The sequence below is a fragment of the Salminus brasiliensis genome, chromosome 8 (genome assembly GCF_030463535.1).
Source record: "Salminus brasiliensis chromosome 8, fSalBra1.hap2, whole genome shotgun sequence".
Taxonomy (NCBI): Eukaryota; Metazoa; Chordata; class Actinopteri; order Characiformes; family Bryconidae; genus Salminus; species Salminus brasiliensis.
The window spans coordinates 995339-1015009 of NC_132885.1; the positions used below are offsets into that span (position 1 = coordinate 995339).

Genomic DNA, 19671 nt, shown 5'->3' on the forward strand with positions numbered 1-19671 from the left:
GGGGTAACAGTCCGGGGTCGCCGGCAAATCCAAAATGACTAATTTCAAGCCTCCTCCAAGCCTGGAGCAGCTCATGCCATGGATTAAAAGCATGTTGCCTGTGCAGGAGAGAGAGGGGGGGGGGGGGGTGTTCTTCATGCCACATCTCCAAACGGCCTCCTAAACAGCTCTGAGCAGCGCATCCTCCACATATCTGTGCAAATAACATTAGCCTGTCTGCTATCCCTCCCTCCTTCCATCCTTCCATCCCTTCATTCCTTCCCTGAAGTTCAAAAAGTAATCTTGACTCCGAGCAGCCTGTTGTGATAAGGCCTTTGAACTGGGTCAAGGACTTGGACTAAAGTCACTCAGCCGAGATTACAGAACACTCTAACACACACACTCTAACACACACACTCTAACACACACACACACACACATACCAAGGGCTGCAGAGTGATACAATCCCCATTGTCTCGGATTCATCATGAGCGAATCCGTTTTGGCTGCAGCTGTAGAGAAGCTGAAGTGTGTAATTATGCCCAGTTTTATCAGAGAGACTCCTGAGCTGGGTTAGCTCAGCCTGGCCAGCTAGGGTAACTGATAGCACACATACTGTACGTACATGAAGCTCCACAGATCTACACAGAGAGTGAACACCTTCAGGATGTGTTGGGCTGATGGAGCTTCCCTTCTATGGACACTAGCACAAAAAAAGCAGCGCTCCCATATCAACCCATATTCCATAACTAGCATAGTCTGGAGGTGCACACTCCCTAGAATGCTCTGTTCTAATAAAGTGGCCAGCGAGTGGAAGCACTCAGGAGGTTCTTACTACAGTGGATGTGTAAAGTGTAATGGCTAATAAAATGCTTGACAGTTCAGGAATCTGCATACGCCTGTGTGTCTGGACTTGCCTCTGGCCATGAGCTTTAGAAGCAGTAAACATCAGGGTCACTTCTCCATCTTTATAAATTCGGTTATGGCGAGTGATCTGCCATTTCACACACTATTAAAGCAAACCTATCGGTGCAGAAACGTCCGTGCAGCTTATGGAAGTCATGGAATGGAAAAGCACAGCATTTCTGAATTCTGTCTTTTTGAAAACCCCTCAGGCGTGCCGCGCAGGTTTACGACCCGCAGATTAGCGGCGTTTTGTGGCGTTGGGTACGGCCGGCGGCTGTTTCCAGAGGAAAACTGATTTTCATACTGATGTGCGGTGTTGAGTCCTCTCCGGTCCACATATTGGCTCATGCATCACCTGGCTGCTGCAGCTGACAAGTCTCACTGATAGCGCGGAGAGGCGGACTGTTCGTCCTTTAATAAATAAACAAGTTAGCCACGGCCGCCGCCGCTTACCCGCTGCAGAGGCACAGCGACACATTTCATTACCATTAAGATTGTATGGGGCTCAATCACCTTCATCACAAGCTCAGCGCAGTTTTCCCTACGCAGCTCGACTGCGGCGCCGTACCAGGCCTAGCGCTGCACCATAATTAGAATGAAATAGGCCCACGTCACAACCCTGTTACCATTACGGGGAGAAAATCATCAGCTATTCTAATGAAATATTGCTCATTGCTTTAATTTGACCATTTATTCTCAGTCTACCAGAGACCCAGATTAATGTTGACACAAACTAATTTGGTCCCACGCACTGACCTCTGCGAGAGCGTAGAGAGTTTCCTAACATCATTAAAAAAGGTCTCCTCTGAGAGCGCGAATCCGGCAAAGCTGTGAAATCAGCCCGGTTTAGAGTTCGGGATCTCAGGAAACTCTAAAACAGTGAGAGAGTTTCAACATGTACATTTCACCCAGTCCTCCCAGTCCTCCCAGTCCACACTCCACCTAGTGAATGGTTCACCCAGTCCATCCAGTCCACACTCCACCAAGTGAATGGTCTAACCAGTCCTCCCAGTCCTCCCAGTCCATCCAGTCCACACTCCACCCAGTGAATGGTCTAACCAGTCCTCCCAGTCCATCCAGTCCACACTCCACCCAGTGAATGGTCTAACCAGTCCTCCCAGTCCTCCCAGTCCATCCAGTCCACACTCCACCCAGTGAATGGTCCTAACCAGTCCTCCCAGTCCATCCAGTCCACACTCCACCCAGTGAATGGTCCACCCAGTCCTCCCAGTCCATCCAGTCCACACTCCACCCAGTGAATGGTCTAACCAGTCCTCCCAGTCCATCCAGTCCACACTCCACCCAGTGAATGGTCTAACCAGTCCCTCCCAGTCCATCCAGTCCACACCTCCACCCAGTGAATGGTCCACCCAGTCCTCCCAGTCCATCCAGTCCACACTCCACCCCAGTGAATGGTCCACCAGTCCTCCCAGTCCATCCAGTCCACACTCCACCCAGTGAATGGTCTAACCAGTCCTCCCAGTCCATCCAGTCCACACTCCACCTAGTGAATGGTCCACCCAGTCCTCCAGTCCATCCAGTCCACACTCCACCTAGTGAACGGTCCACCCAGTCCTCCCCAGTCCATCCCAGTCCACACTCCACCCAGTGAATGGTCTAACCAGTCCTCCCAGTCCAACTCCAGTCCACACTCCACCTAGTGAATGGTCTAACCAGTCCTCCCAGTCCATCCAGTCCACACTCCACCAAGTGAATGGTCCACCCAGTCCTCCCAGTCCCATCCAGTCCACACTCACCCAGTGAATGGTCTAACCAGTCCTCCCAGTCCAACTCCAGTCCACACTCCACCTAGTGAATGGTCTAACCAGGTCCTCCCAGTCCATCCAGTCCACACTCCACCTAGTGAATGGTCTAACAGTCCTCCCAGTCCATCCAGTCCACACTCCACCTAGTGAATGGTCTAACCAGTCCTCCCAGTCCATCCAGTCCACACTCCACCTAGTGAATGGTCTAACCAGTCCTCCCAGTCCATCAGTCAGTTTGTTCTCTTTTTTGCGATCTCTTTCCCTCTCTGTAGGATCAGACCCAGGACTGGGTCGTGACCACGTTGTTTTGGAATAAATAAATAAATATCAGCACAATTTTTATGTAGTGAATCATTCTGGCCCAACAACAACAACAACAACAACAACATTAGCCACACCTGTCTTGTCCGCCGCGCTGCTGGGTTTCTAAATCCTGGGTTAGTGGGCCTGGAGCCGAGATAGCAGGGAAAGCTGCGGCGTATAAAAGCTCCTCATTGAGCTGATGTGTGTAGAGCATTATGAGAAGAGTCCGATTACACGCACTTCAGACTCATGCGGTGTGCCTTGTGTAGAAGTGAGAGGAGATTAAGTGCACACACACACACACACACACACACACACACACGCGGCTCGGCTGCACCTCGTCACACTGGGGCTGTCAGAGCAGTGAGCATTTAGAGCAGGTTGTGATACTCGAGCAACAGAATAAACACAATTTCATAATTCTCTCTTTCAGCGCCGACGGCTCCTCGCCGCGAGTGTGTGCATTCACAAGCCTGACAATAACGATCACACCACCGTCGCATAGCTGGCAGAAAAACACCACAGTGACAACAAGCCTCATTCACCCGCTGCGGCTTATGAACTACGCCGGCCGGCGTGAGAAAGCCAGTTGAATTTGTGCTTTATTGAACCGGAGCTTGTCAGCATTTTTTGGGGAGCCAGTAAAGTGTAATTGTGTCATCCTTTATAAAGCAGTGTGGAGCTGACAGCAGCCGCAGAGGCCTCATTACTCTGGGGTCTTATTGCGTGCCGCCTCCGTGATGAATAACGTCTTTCTCAGCAGGAGCTAAAAGGTAAAACACACACAATGGCGGCCGCGCTTTACTAGGCCCGCATGGATCATCTCAAAACGGGATCAATTTCACTGAGGGATTAGGGCCTGGTTACTCTAACGGCTTCCAACACACACTCATCAATACACGACCGGACAGATCGGCAACTGAGAGAGGAGGCTAATGTGCTACAAGCAGCGAGGTGTGACAAACAGCGGAGGACCCTCAGTAATAACTGGGTAAAATAATAGGCAGGACATGACTGTCCATAGTTTCAACAGTAATCACTATCTGTCTGCAGTCAGAGCACAAACAGAGCATTCACTCAGACAGACAGACAGACAGACAGATAGTCTAAGCTAATAGGTCTAATAGTCACGATTTGCCACTAAACGATTCTGAATACTTCATAATAGATACTGAATTCCTAGTAGATACTAATTAATACACAGTTGGTACTGAATAATTCATTGTGAATACAGAATAATTCATGTTAGATACTAACGAATACAAAACTGATACTAAATAATTAATAGTAGATACTGAATAATACACAGTTGATACTGAATAGTTCACAGCAGTTACTGCAAAATTCATAATAGATACTGTATAATTTACATGCAATAGTAAATTAATATATAGTACATACGGAATAATTCATAGTGGATACTGAATAACTCACAGTACACACTGGATAATTATAGTGAATGCTGAATAATTCATAGTAGATTCTGAACAATTCATAGTGGATACTGAATAGTTAATAGCAGTTACTGCAACATTCATTGTAATTACTAAATAATTGAATGTGGATACAGAATAATTCATATTAGATACTAATGAATACAAATTGATACTAAATAACTCATAGGAGAGACTGCAAAATTCATAGTGGATACTGAATAATTTACATGCAATAGTAAATTAATATATAGTACATACGGAATAATTCATAGATAATTCATAGAAACTAATTCATTGTGGATACTAAACAATTCATAGTAGATACTGAATAATTCACAGTGAACACTAAACAATACATAGTGGATGATTCATTGCTGAATAATAAGTCTTAATGGAAAATAGTCCTGTAAGTTAAGAAGTTTGTACCACAACAATACAAAAATCTTTGAACATATTGTAGCCTGATATTTGTTAAACACCCGATCCTCCACCACCGGACTGGTCCTTAAAGCTGAGGGTGTTTCCTCCTGCTCTGCAGATTACAGGGCAGGCCTAATCTTTCCCTCTTTATGGGAAAAACGCTTCTGTTGACTCTCCTCTCTCGGGAGCTGGAAATGTGGCTGGTCTGACACTTTAGAGTCCAATCTATTAGAATGAGTTTCCTGCTGGCGGCTCTGAGTGGAGACTAAATGAAAAAGGTGACCAGAGGGGGCCTTATTAGACTTTATTAAAGCAGAGATTCCACTCTGGAGACCCTTCCCTTTAAATAGTGCATTAAGTTGGAAACTCAATATCTTATGCACAATTGGGCTTCAGCAGAACGGACGCATGGCCGGGAATGGCTTTTAATATAGACCCAGTTAAAACACGGCCTGATTAGCACAATGAAAAAGCAACTCGGTCGGAGGGATGAGGGGCTGGCTGGGGTAATATATGAGGGCTTTTTCTTCTAGAAAGTGATACAGGCCCTGGATGAATAGGAGAGAGTTTTGATGAACGCCCTCGTGCTCCCTTTCAGCGTAAGAATACGATTAAGTGAATATTGAGAAATATAATAACATTGGTTCGGCTGCAACTGTCACGATGAAATAGAGCAGCGATGAATATCTGTATCCGAATGGCTCTGACAGCAGGGATAATGTGGATCGGAGGGAAATCTGAGCGTCCAGGAGTAATGGAGCATAGTTAAAGAGGCCTATGGTGCCTCGCTATTGACGAAATGAACAGCTGACACTGGGTCTTAATTAAGCAAACACATACCGGTTGGCCTTAAGAGTTTGGCCCAAAGCTGTCGTTAATTAACTTCGCCAACCTCCCATCTCTCTCTCTCACACACACACACACACACACACACACATACATTCACACACACTCTCCAAAAAGCCCCTCCATCATTGCCGCCACGGGAAAGAAAAACACTGAAGAATTTATGAAAAGACACTGAATTACGAGACATCAGTCAAGAGATGAATTGGGTCAATTAATAAGATTCCGTAGCGATCCCTTTTTAAACTGGCAGATTAAATGTGTCCCGTGTAGAGCCTAATAGGAACAGCGGGCCGTGAAATATCATTAACAAATCGTAAATCACTGCTATCTATAGTAATCTCCCTATTCATCCGCACTCTCCTAAAAATGAACGCCTCTCGATGATCTCCATGTAGATTAATGAGCTAGTCGAAGGTAATCTTGATTATGGCCGCTGTCAACCCACTTAATTCCGTCCCCTCTCCTCGCTTCTCTTTCACAGGATTGATTTCAGACTTTCTGTCGAGTGCTTGCAGACTTTCCAGTGCCTGATTTAAAGGGGAATCTCACCCAAAATGTTCGGTATTGTTCAGTGAGGTGTTGAGATGTAAACAACATAAACAGTCATTCTGAGTGGGTTTGGTGTACAATTGCTGCCCCCCCAACTCCCACTGTAATATTTCATGGTGGTGGTGATGATGCACTAAACATAAATAGTCCATGTAAAAAACTAGGACACCCCATTAAAAACATAAAACCCCAGGAAAACCAACGAATGGCTCAAAAGAAAGAAACACAGAGTTGTGGAAGTCAAAGTCCAGATTTCAGTCCTGTAGAGACTGAGGTGTGCTGAGGTGAAATGAGCTGTGCACGAAACCCCTCAAACTTCACACAGCTGAAAGATTTCTGCATGGAGGAGTGGGAACACATGCTCCCAGTTGAACGCCTAACTGAAGTTAATTCAGCCAAAGAGGGAAATACCTTTCTTTGACAGTGGTGGAACCCTTATTGATGCTATCTAGAACCATTTACAAAACCATTCAACCAAGCAAAGAACCACGTCAGCATTCAAATAGTTATTTAAGCTGTAAAACAGAACCACTACTAAAAAAATACAACTTAGTAATGTATAGTGTAGAAAACAGATGTCGCCATGACTACAACACAGAGACAGCCCACATTTTATCTCCTATCTAAACCCACCAGTGCAGCTTCATGAGTCTTATGAGTTTAATATGGAATGATGATGATGATGATGATGATGAAGGTAAAATAGTGGAGAATCTTAACTAATCCAGTTTTCTTTAAGGACTACTTTATTTGCTGCACTACACCCTGCAGCATGTATCCCTCCACCATGCATGGGTTTTTAAAAACCCTATTTGAAATATCTAGTGTTTTAGTAAAGGCGGTGATTCTATCTAGAACTATTTGAATGCAAAAATGGTTCTGTATAATAAATCTTTATATATAAACATTATAAAGATGTTAACAGCACCAATAAGGGTTCTATGATTGGGACATGTAAAAAAAAACTGTTTTTCAGTACTATATAGAAATTGAGTTTTATATGGACTGCTGACGATGGTAAAATAGTGGAAAACTGAGCAGTCCCCTTTTCTTTTCTTTGGGGATTATTTTACCTGTACCCTGATGCCCTGTATCTGTTTTCATACATATATGTACAGCTTTTACAGCACATTTCACTCCGCAGATGAGGTATTTGTGTACTTCTGAAAGTGCTAGTGCCCCCTACTGGGTCTGGCAGGGAACTGAATAACACAGTTTAGGGTCTGTTTGGTTCATATTTACCACCACAGAAATTAAGCTGCTTTTCTGCTGATCGATTTCGAGCTGTCCAGCCTGAAGTCCTGCAAACCTGTGTGTTTACAAATGTTCTGATGTGGTCTGAAACTCATCAGTAGAATAAACTGTTTGCACCTCTACTTATGTTCAGAACAAAATCCGGCTAAAGTCTTGGGTAATTATTCCAAAAAAAACAGGCCGGAATTCCCCTTCAAGCCCAAGCTCCAGAGAAGCCGCCGTCCAGCAGAGCATTAAACCCAGCCTGCTTTAATTGACGTCCTGCGATAGACAGCGGGAGGAAAGGCAGGAGGCATCGATCAGAGGCCAGGAGCCGTACATCGTGCCGGAGCAGCAGGGCATTTATACACCCTTGCCCCGCTAAATAGCACTAATCCCCCCTGAATGAAATACGCCCGTGTCCCAGCAAGCACATTTGGCAGGCGTTGCCATCCGCCGCCATATTTCAAGGTCATGTCTCAGCTTTTGGCCATTAAACACTTTGTGACGCGTCGAGAGGGGCAGTTCATGTCCTGCCCAAGACACTCAGACATGATGGGTGATATGAGGAGTGATGGAGGATGAGGGAGAGAGAAGAATGGCTCATAATGGGGTGAGCATCTGTTAGGTGATGTTGAAAAATGCTGGGGAGCGTGAACTGTTTGAATTGTAGACGTTAGGAGTGATGGGGCCCAGCTAGTGCAATAGGAACTGACCATATATTTATTCAGATTTTATTACCACTGACATCACATTAACCGTAGACTACCCTCAGTGCCTCTTCTAACATTTCCCAGTTTGTAATGGGGCTGTGAATTGGTGAGAAGCTGGCAATTTGATATATTGCGATACTGTGAGCAAGGCAATATATTGCGCTTTTTTTAAAATCACTGTCATAATATAATAACACCATCATGTACATCAAATCTGAGCAAAATAAAAGCTTACTTTTATCTACTTGTAGGACAAATAAAACACAGCATGCTACTAAAATAATCAACAAAATAACATTTGTATAAAAATCACACAGCTGAAAGATTTCTGCATGGAGGAGTGGGAACACATTCGCCCAGTTGAACGTCTAACTGAAGTTATTTCAGCCAGTAAGGGAAATACCTGCTATCAGGACAGAGTGTTTTAACCTTTTCTACATTTCACAGATGATTTTTAAACTACAGTTCTTCAGTTAGATGTTAAATCCATCACTTAATATTGTTTCAAAGAAGTAAAATTTGTATAAAAATAAAGTAAAACCTGACATATTTACTAAAAGTAAATCAAGATGAGGTAAAATAGGAGCAGTGGGTTTGATCATCTCCACTGTTTATAGAAAGTTCTGTAGCAGAGCTCCAGATTAAAGTCTAACCATATTTACTGTCTAAAACAGAAAAATAGAAAATGCAAAATAGAAAATAAAATTGTATAGAGTATAGAGTTCCATACAGTCTTGTCCAAAGGTTTTGGCCCCCCTGTAAAAATCTAATGTCAATGTTAAAAATGTAAATGAGTCAAATCTTCTGCAGTAATCGATAAATAAACAGCAGGTGTGTATGGAAATGTGCAGGAGTGTGAGTAGGGCTGCTAAAACACTTGCATACAAATTTATTGTAGTACGGCAGGGGGTAGGGGAGGGGAGAGGGGTAAGGGGTAGGGTCCTTAAGGCCCCGCTTTGAGCAGGCCTACTCTAGAGCGTCCCTCCATTCCCACAGGCTCAGTGTGTCAGTTCTGATTTTGGATCAGTATAAACTAAGCGCTATAATTAAAACCAAACTCCTTACAACTTTCTCTAAACACGCTTTAATTATAGACAATTTATTACAGGTTCCATCATCACCTAACACAAACCTCCAGCGCACAGCTGACAAACCTTTTTCAATTATAAACACTTTCCTTAAATTCATTATCACCACCGTCCCTCCTGAGCTGAGAGAGAGAGAACAACTCTACCTGACCATCCTTCATCACATCTGGCTGCTTCCCTCCGCCTACTGATGCCTTCGTACCTGCGTACACACACAAAACACACACACACACACACACAAAACACACACACACACACACACACAAAACACACACATGGTTGGTATGGATGATGATGATGATGATGATGAAGGTAAAATAGTGAATAGAGAATCTGAACTAATGCAGTTTTCTTTAGGGACTACTTTCTGTAGCTGCACTACACCCTGCAGCATGTATCCCTCCACCATTTTAATGATCTGGTTCTAAAAGCAGGTTCTAGAGCCGAACTCTTCTCAGAACTCTGGTAGAACAGTGTCTCAGGCATCAGGCAGCGTCTTCATCACCATTAGGTGAAGAACTTTCTGTGAGGAGCTTTTATTATTAGAGCTTCAGACGTCTGCTTCCCTTCACCTCCACTGTAGAACTCCAGCTCTGACTGGGTTATCTAGAACCTCCACTGTAGAACTCCAGCTCTGACTGGGTTATCTAGAACCTCCACTGTAGAACTCCAGCTGTGACTGGGTTATCTAGAACCTCCACTGTAGAACTCCAGCTGTGACTGGGTTATCTAGAACCTCCACTGTAGAACTCCAGCTGTGACTGGGTGAAGTTTCTCCAGAATCAGAATCACTCTGAATGAGTTTAGTTTTAAAGATGTTTACATATTTACTGGCTAATTATGCAGAGAATTGAACGAGTAAAGGGATGAACACTACTACAGTGTAGTCTGTGCTATAAGCACGTAATTACACGTGGTAAACTGTGTAAATGACAAACACCACTAACTCCCATGCTGCAAAACTGAAGCCTCAGGCCCATCACAGCCGCTCAGCCCAATTTGGGTCTCTGGATCCTGACAGGAAAGGCTCTGTGTGCCTCATTGTCTCATTCATTTTCAGAACGGATGTAAGCAGGCCAGTGACAGCTGCTGCTCTTATTGGAAATGACTGTCTAATTAGAGGCATAATTCCTCCTAATCTGCAACTGTTTTCCAGCCTCGCAATACGACGCAAATCAGCCACTGCCAAGTTTAGCGTGATAGACATGATGGGATGTAATTGAATCACCACTAAAGAGGATCGGCTTCCTTATTCTGACAAATTGCAGGACATGTCCATTGGATGCAGATTAAAGCCCTACGTCTAGACGCTTAGGAATTCTGGGTAGAGGATTCCCAGGGTGTGATGTGATCCAACATGAGTTCTCATTTGAATTCAGTCAGAATGACTTTATGCTTTAAGTGGACGTGCTCTGGATTTTCTTAAACTACAGCACCCCCTGCTGGCTGTTTCATGAGCTCTTCATTATTATTAGTCAATACTTACCTTGAACTGACATTTACAGCCCACTTTATTAGAACCCCCCCCACCCCCCCACCTTGTGCTTCCAAATCACTGGCCACTTTATTAGAACCCCCCACCTTGTGCTTCCACTCACTGGCCACTTTATTAGAAACACCTACCTTGTGCTTTCAAATCACTGGCCACTTTATTAGAAACCCCTACCTTGTGCTTCCACTCACTGGCCACTTTATTAGAAACCCCTACCTCATGCTTCCACTCACTGGCCACTTTATTAGAAACCCCTACCTTGTGCTTCATTACTGGCCACTTTATTAGAAACACCTACCTTGTGCTTCCACTCACTGGCCACTTTATTAGAAACACCTAAACCTTGTGCTTCCACTCACTGGCCACTTTATTAGAAACACCTACCTTGTGCCTCCACTCTCTGGCCACTTTATTAGAAACGCCTACCTCGTGCTTCCACTCACTGGCCACTTTATTAGAAACCCCTACCTTGTGCTTCCACTCACTGGCCACTTTATTAGAAACCCCCACCTTGTGCTTCATTACTGGCCACTTTATTAGAAACATCTACCATGTGCTTCATCATCATCAAGAACCCCGGACTATTGACAGCAAGGTTGTGGGTTCGATACCCCGCCTCAGAAAGCTGCCACTGTTAAGCCTGTGTGTGTGTGTGTGTTTGATCACTAGTGAGTGTGTGTGTGTGTGTGTGTGTGTGTTTGATCACTAGTGTGTGTGTGTTTTTGATCATTAGTGAGTGTGTGTGTGTGTTTGATTACTAGTGTGTGTGTGTGTGTGTTTGATCATTAGTGAGTGTGTTTGTGTGTGTTTGATTACTAGTGTGTGTGTGTGTGTGTGTGTATGTGTGTGTGTGTGTATGTGTGTGTTTGATCACTAGTAAGTGTGTGTGTGTGTGTGTTTGATCACTAGTGAGTGTGTGTGTGTGTGTATGTGTGTTTGATCACTAGTAAGTGTGTGTGTATGTGTGTTTGATCACTAGTAAGTGTGTGTGTGTGTGTGTTCACTGCATGGAAGGTTTAAAAGCACAGACCAAATTCTGTCTGCATCCAACACAAGTGGTGAATATGGTGGTCTTGTCTAGTCAGTCACTGGCCGCTTTATTAGAAACACTTACCTCCTACTGTTTCTGATAAAGTGGCCGGGGAGTGTCTGAGTGGTCTGTGTGTAATAGAGCACAGCTGCTGTTGAGTGTGTGATGAACTTCTGGAAAGTCTGGCCCTGAAAGTTGTCGCTTGGTGCGGTCTGCCTCCTAGCGCCCCTCAGCTCTTGCACCTGGTTTCATCATTTCGTGCTGCTGGTTTTAAAAAGGTTTTAAAAAACTGTTCACAAATAAAGAGGCTCAGATAACTGCAATGAAGCAGCGAGTTACAGTCATGATGAAATTACAGGAAATGAGTAAAGAAGTAATGGCAATTACCTTTACAGTAAAAAACTGAAAAACAGAGTTACATAATTATAATATCTTTAATAATACAGAGTAGTGGAACTAAATTAGAACTTCATACTGGATATTAATGATATTAGAACTTCATACTGGATATTAATGTTGTTAGAACTTCATACTGGATATTAATGATATTAGAGCTTCATACTGGATATTAATGTTATTAGAGCTTCATACTGGATATTAATGTCATTAAAGCTTCATACTGGATATTAATGTTATTAGAGCTTCATACTGGATATTAATGTTATTAGAGCTTCATACTGGATATTAATGTCATTAAAGCTTCATACTGGATATTAATGTTATTAGAGCTTCATACTGGATATTAATGTTATTAGAGCTTCATACTGGATATTAATGTTATTAGAACTTCATACTGGATATTAATGCTATTAGAACTTCATACTGGATATTAATGTTATTAGAACTGCTCTGTGGTTCAGTGGACGTGGCCTATGCGTGGACCAGCAGGGCGCTCAGGCTGCAGTTGAAAAGCACTCGTCCATCTGTGGTGGTGCTGCACTCGTTCTTCAGCAGTTCCAGCATGCTGGTGCGGACCTCGATCGAGAAGGACGAGTGGAAGTCCTCCCTATCCGTCATGAAGTCCAGCAGCATCTGTCCATCCTTGTTGCCCTCGGTGAAGCAGTCAGTGATGTCTAATGTGTTCCTGACCACCAGCTCCTCATAGCGCAGCCCCAGAGCATCCAGCTGGACCTTAATGTCTCCAGCAGAGAGGTAGTCGGAGAGGGTGTTGGTGCACAGATCCTTCTTAAATGTTTTCCACAGGATTTCCCAGCCACTGTTTGCTGTGTGATAATAATAATATTAATAATAATAATTACTTATAAAGTACTGTATTTGTAGAGTGCTTTTTTACAACTCAAACAGACAAGCGATACAGTTCAGAAATAATATATTTCATAATTATTTTAAATGGTTATGAGATAAATAAGCTCTTTTCTGATTGGCTGTGCATCATTCAATAAGCACACAGATCTTAAACATTCCTGAGAACTGAGAACAGGAGTGAGTGGAGCTGAACTGTGGTAGGATGAATAGGAGGAGAAATGCAAAGGAGGTGAATTCTGTCATATTGGCAATCAGGATGGTGGTGGTGCTGATGGTGGTGGTGCTGATGGTGATGGTGGTGGTGGTGCTGATGGTGGTGGTGCTGATGGTGGTGGTGGAGATGGTGGTGGTGGTGGTGATGAGGACACCACTATGTTCTCAGTCCTAATCCACCTGAGTGAGACTCACCTGCTTCATGAATGATCAACAGTTTGCCTTTCTCCTTTAGGAGGCCATGGAAGAACTTCAGCGTTGCTGCAGGATCGTCAACGTAGTACAGCATCTACACACACACACACATACTATCACACCTGTACACACACAGTGTCATGCTCTCTAATCCACGATCACACAGAACCAGAGTACTGAAACCTGAATCATGTGAATGAGGTCAAACTTCACGGCCTCTTTAGATCGGACTTGCTTCTCGTATTCTGCACAGGTGACCGTGTTCCAGCTGAAAGAAATGTCCTGCAGGCTGGAGGATCCCGACACCAGAGCTGCAGACAGGGAGGATCACAGAAGCAGAGCCATTCAGCTGATCATCAGAGTTACAGATACATTAGCAGGGCAGTAGCTCATCAGGATTCAGTGAGGACTACAGTAACTGCTGTACCACCCTGTTATTAGTTAGTGTAGGTTACATATGCTGGAATATATTAGTGGTGACAAGCTGACAAGCTGACAATTTAAAAAGCTAGCACAGCTTTGAATAAATGCCTAATAAACTGGCTTTTTTCTGATAGTATCTCAGTGAGTTTAGAGAACTTTAGCCTGGAACACAACAAAGCTCAAACACAGAAGCTTTAATAGAGAAAAGCTTCAACAGCTTTTTAAGAGATCAATGGATGATCAGTCACTGGGCTGGATATAGTTAAGAGAGGAGCAGCTGTGTGTGTGTGTGTGTGTGTGTGTGTGTGTGTGTGTGTGTGTGTGTGTGTGTGAGAGAGATGTTGTTTGTGTTTGTTTTTGTTTTGCTGTTCTGCAGTTTTACAGGAGAAGGAAAAAAAACTTCTGATCTTTCAATGAAAGTCCAGATCATTTTGGAGCATTTCTATTGGTCCATTCATTATGAATAAAGAAAAATGAAAACAAAAACTGAGATATATGATATACAAACCGGATTCCAAAAAAGTTGGGACACTAAACAAATTGTGAATAAAAACTGAATGCAATGATGTGGAGATGCCAACATCTAATATTTTATTCAGAATAGAACACAAATCACAGATCAAAAGTTTAATCTGAGAGAATGTATCATTTTAAAGGAGAAATATGTTGACAAATCCCAAAAAAGTTGTGACAAGGCCATTTTTACCTCTGTGTGGCATCCCCCCTTCTTCTTACAACACGTCTGGGGACAGAGGAGAGCAGTTTCTGAAGTTTAGAAATAGGAATGCTCTCCCATTCATGTCTAATACAGGCCTCTAACTGTTCAATCGTCTCAGGCCTTCTTTGTCGCACCTTCCTCTTTATGATGCGCCAAATGTTCTCTATAGGTGAAAGATCTGGACTGCAGGCTGGCCATTTCAGCACCCGGATCCTTCTCCTACGTAGCCATGATGTTGTGATTGCTGCAGAATGTGGTCTGGCATTATCTTGTTGAAAAATGCAGGGTCTTCCCTGAAAGAGATGACGTCTAGATGGGAGCAGATGTTGTTCTAGAACCTGAACATGGTTCTCTGCATTAATGGTGTCTCTCCAGACATGCAAGCTGCCCATGCCACAAGCACTCATGCAACCCCATACCATCAGTGATGCAGGCTTCTGAACAGAGTGTTGATAACAGCTTGGGTTCTCCTTGTCCTCTCTGGTCCAGATGACATGGCGTCCCAGTGTTCCATAAAGAACCTCAAATCGTGACTCATCTGACCACAGAACAGTCTTCCATTTTGCCACACTCCATTTTAAAAGACCCCTGGCCCAGTGCAAACGTCTGAGCTTGTGGAGCTTGCTCAGAAATGGCTTCCTCTTTGCACTGTAGAGTTTCAGCTGGCAACGGCGGACGGCACGGTGGATTGTGTTCACTGACAGTGATTTCTGGAAGTATTCCTGAGCCCATTCTGTTATTTCCTTGACAGTGGCATTCCTGTTTGAGGTGCAGTGACGTTTAAGGGCCCGGAGATCACGAGCATCCAGTAGAGTTTTACGGCCTTGACCCTTACGCACAGCGATTGTTCCAGATTCTCTGAATCTTCTGATGATGTTAAGCACGGTTGATGATGAGAACTTAAAAGTCTTTGCTATTTTACGCTGGGTAACACCATTCTGGTATTGCTGCACTATCTTTCTGCGCAACAATGGTGGAATTGGTGATCCTCTTACCATCTTGGCTTCAGAGAGACACTGACACTCTGAGAAGCTCTTTTTATACCCAATCATGTTGTCAATTGACCTAATTAGTGTTAATTGGTCCTCCAGCTGTTCGTTATATGCTCAGTTTCCTTTTTCCAGCCACTTATTGCTACTTGTCCCAACTTTTTTGGGATTTGTTGACGCCATGACATTGTGAATCAACATATTTCTCCTTTAAAATTATACATTTACTCAGATTAAACTTTTGATCTGTCATCTATGTTCTATTACGAATAAAATATTGACATTTGCCATCTCCACATCATTGCATTCAGTTTTTATTCACAATTTGTTTAGTGTCCCAACTTTTTTGGAATCCGGTTTGTATGACACAGATATAAAAAAAAATAACTAAAATAAACTTTAAATAAACTAATAAACAATATGTAAGTTATTCTTATATTTATTGTATTTATTATATATTAAATTAATTTCATATACACCTTTAATTAATATATTACTAATATATTGATTTAACATAAGAATCATAATTTAAGTAATAATATGTTAAAATATATGGTCAATATGTAAAAGGCACTGCATTGTTTGTTTACTAAATTAAGTCATCTGTCATTAAATATCATAGAAAGCAGAAAAGGTATGTTTGTTATGATGGCAGAAGAGCATCGGGAATATTGACTGTGGGAGTAAATCTCTCCATCTCTTACAAACTGGTTAAATTGAGTCATGTAGTGGAGTGTGTGTGTGTGTGTGTGTGTGTGTGTGTGTGTGTGTGTGTGTGTGTGTGCGCATTCGCAAGTTCAAGAGACCTTTGAAGTTCTGAGTGAGGTCAGCGCTGGGCTCCACAACCTCCACACTGATCGGGATGGATGGAAGCACAGACTGCAGGATCGATAACAGATACACATCCATCTCCCCTTAGAGACAGACAGACAGACAGAGACACAGACAGAGTTAAAGAGCTCATTCATTAGAACATCTCCAAAGTTCTCCTCATGGAGTCTAGTATTATTTAGAGTTCTCCTCAGATCAACACCTGGTTTGGTGGTAAATCAGGGCTTAATGATGGTAAATCAGGTGAGCTGCTGCTGCTGCTGCTGCTGCTGCTGCTGATGGAGGTGAACACATCCTCCATGCTGTGCTGGCTGGACTGGGGGGCGTCCAGGAGAACCCTGGAGGAACCGAGCTCTGTTCTTCAGACTAGCTCACCGACAAGATCTCACTACTTTCTTTCTTCAGAATGAGAAGCTCTTGTTTCTCCTTTTTACTGGATTCATGTTCAGCTGCTTTATCTGATCTGATGAGATCTGGAGCTTCTACTGTAGAGACCCTCTCACTGCTGAGAGATGGGGGGTAGAGTGATGGGATCAGGGGACTAAAACCTCTGCAGAAAGTGCCTGAAAAAGTAGATGTTTTATGTCTGAGGTTTTTGGATTAGGAGTCGACGAGTCCCACATCATTTCTTACAGAATGTCTCCATCTACTGGCTGTTTCCTTCCTGACTGTCCTGTTGGTTGGTTTTATCAAATGCAAATCAGATCAGGAATACAGGTGAGGAGGAGAGTGGAGGTGCAGTAACTTGACCTCAGTAAAATCCAGATCTGAAAGATCAGAATATTGACACATTACTTTGCACTGCACAGACCATACAGCTCTGTTCCAGCCTTCTGAGTGCTCAGTAAAGCCAGCTCAGCGTGCAGGTACTATTAACGAGAAATTCAGTGTGAGTGTGTGGGTTTCCTATCTTAACCATTCCCAGTGCTCTCCCATCTCTCCTGTAGGAAGTCCAGTATTCCCAATTCCCATCCAACCCCTAGCCTATCTAATCAGCCCTTCATTACAGCAGGTCAGGTGAGCTGATGCTGCTGGTGGAGCTGAACACGTCCATACAGTTCACAGAGAAGATCAGCACCCAGACAGTGCTCTCTTAACTGGCTCTTCTAACCAAGTTAAAAGCTCATACTTCCTGAACATCAGCGGAGAGAGACCACCACAGAACCACACTGTAAAACTGTGCTCTTCAAACCATGCCTTTGAATTGTAATTCTAATGTTATATAGAATTAATTACAGGTAGACACTCACTGACCACTGACTTTATGTTTATTTGGGTTTATTCTAATGTTATATAGAGTTAATTACAGGTAGACGCTCTCACTGACCACTGACTTTATGTTTATTTGGGTTTATTCTAATGTTATATAGAGTTAATTACAGGTAGACGCTCTCACTGACCACTGACTTTATGTTTATTTGGGTTTATTCTAATGTTATATAGAGTTAATTACAGGTAGACACTCTCACTGACCACTGACTTTCTGTTTATTTGGGTTTATTCTAATGTTATATAGAGTTAATTACAGGTAGACACTCTCACTGACCACTGACTTTATGTTTATTTGGGTTTATTCTAATGTTATATAGAGTTGATTACAGGTAGACGCTCTCACTGACCACTGACTTTATGTTTATTTGGGTTTATTCTAATGTTATATAGAGTTAATTACAGGTAGACACTCTCACTGACCACTGACTTTATGTTAATTTGGGTTTATTCTAATGTTATATAGAGTTAATTACAGGTAGACACTCTCACTGACCACTGACTTTATGTTAATTTGGGTTTATTCTAATGTTATATAGAGTAAATTACAGGTAGACGCTCTCACTGATCACTGACTTTATGTTTATTTGGGTTTATTCTAATGTTATATAGAGTTTTACAGGTACACACTCAATATATTTACACACATGTAACCAGTTGCCATGGCTATATTAGATGTTTGGACACAACTATATTAATATAAATACAGTACCTCCACCACTTCCAACACCGAGCACGCTGAAATCAGTCTTTCCTGCTGCCAAACTGTAGGACGATAAATGGTTAAGGGAAACTACTACAGTTATTATTATTATTATTATTATTATTATTATTATTATTATTATTATATAGGTCATTACAAACATGGTAAAATGTGCTGCACCAGACTGTCTTACTTGGTTAATTCTGGAGGAAGAACTGTATCTATCAACTTCTGAATGACCATATGTTCTCCTGAACGGTCCAGGTAGTTCTGAAAGCGCTGCATATATACGCCCTGATATCCTGCCATGATCAGCGCTGGACACACCGAAACCTACAACACCTACAAACCACACAACAACATGAACTGGAAAACAGGAAGCAATGATAATGAGAGTAGTTTATAATTATATTATATATTTATTAGTTATTTTAGCTTTACCTCCGCCAGAGAGAGAGAGAGAGAGAGAGCAGTTCTGCACAGAGAGAGAACAGGAGAGCCGACTGATAAGATAAAGACAGCACACTGGACTGTGGACACTGAACAGAGGACAGAAACACAGCCTGGAAACGCTGACGCTGCAGTCCTCCGCCCACTCTCTGAAAAAGCTCTGTGGCAACTGGTTCTCAGGAAGTTGAGAAGGATCCATGTTAAAGTTTAAAAGGTTTATTAAACAGAGTCCTGACAGAAAAAGCTCCAAAAGTCTGGAAGCTCTTGGGGAGACAGGTATGAGGCTCCTGACAAAACCTCACAAAGTGTGAGAGCAACTGAGCGGCAGGGTCGATTAGACTGGGGATGAAGATCAGGTGTCAGGAGTCAGTGGGGGAACACCCCTAACACCATTCACACAAAGATTATACTAAAGCCACACTACTGACCCCAATATTTGACAGTATTTTATATCTTTTATATGAGGATAGTCATCTTACTGTGAGCCGCCCATATATAATATTTAAAAATCATATATATACAAAAAAATCCATACTGACTGAAGTTTATTAAAATGACAGAAATGGCCAGATGTTTTGGAATTTAAACAGATAATTAAATGGAATGAGTTTTTTTACAAAGTCACAAATACTACATCCCCACAATGTGTTCTTCAAGGGTTCTTCAGTAAAGTCAAAGAACCCTCTGCATGCTTTCTTTTGCCAGATTAAAGTGTTCTTCTGATTGATGAGAAACTTCTTCTAGGTGAATGTTTACCATTGTCTCATGCTCAAACTATAAAACTATGTTTATTAATGTAGAAGTTTTATTAATTAAATGCATTTGTTCAATATGTATGTTTAATGAAACA

General features: G+C 42.7%; 2 protein-coding genes across 2 annotated transcripts in view; one reads left to right on the forward strand and one right to left on the reverse strand.

Moving 5' to 3' along the window:
• Positions 1-19671, forward strand: part of nxph2a (neurexophilin 2a) — a 289488-nt gene that overhangs the window by 125881 nt on the left and 143936 nt on the right. The window lies entirely within an intron of this gene.
• LOC140560808 (histamine N-methyltransferase-like) lies at positions 12228-19236 on the reverse strand. The gene is made up of 7 exons (XM_072685363.1): positions 18813-19236; positions 18565-18713; positions 18381-18433; positions 16375-16482; positions 13622-13749; positions 13439-13532; positions 12228-12987 (listed from the first exon to the last, which is right to left on the reverse strand). The coding sequence occupies exons 2-7, from the start codon at positions 18678-18680 to the stop codon at positions 12635-12637; spliced, it is 852 nt and encodes a 283-aa protein (XP_072541464.1). The 5' UTR covers positions 18681-18713; positions 18813-19236; the 3' UTR covers positions 12228-12634.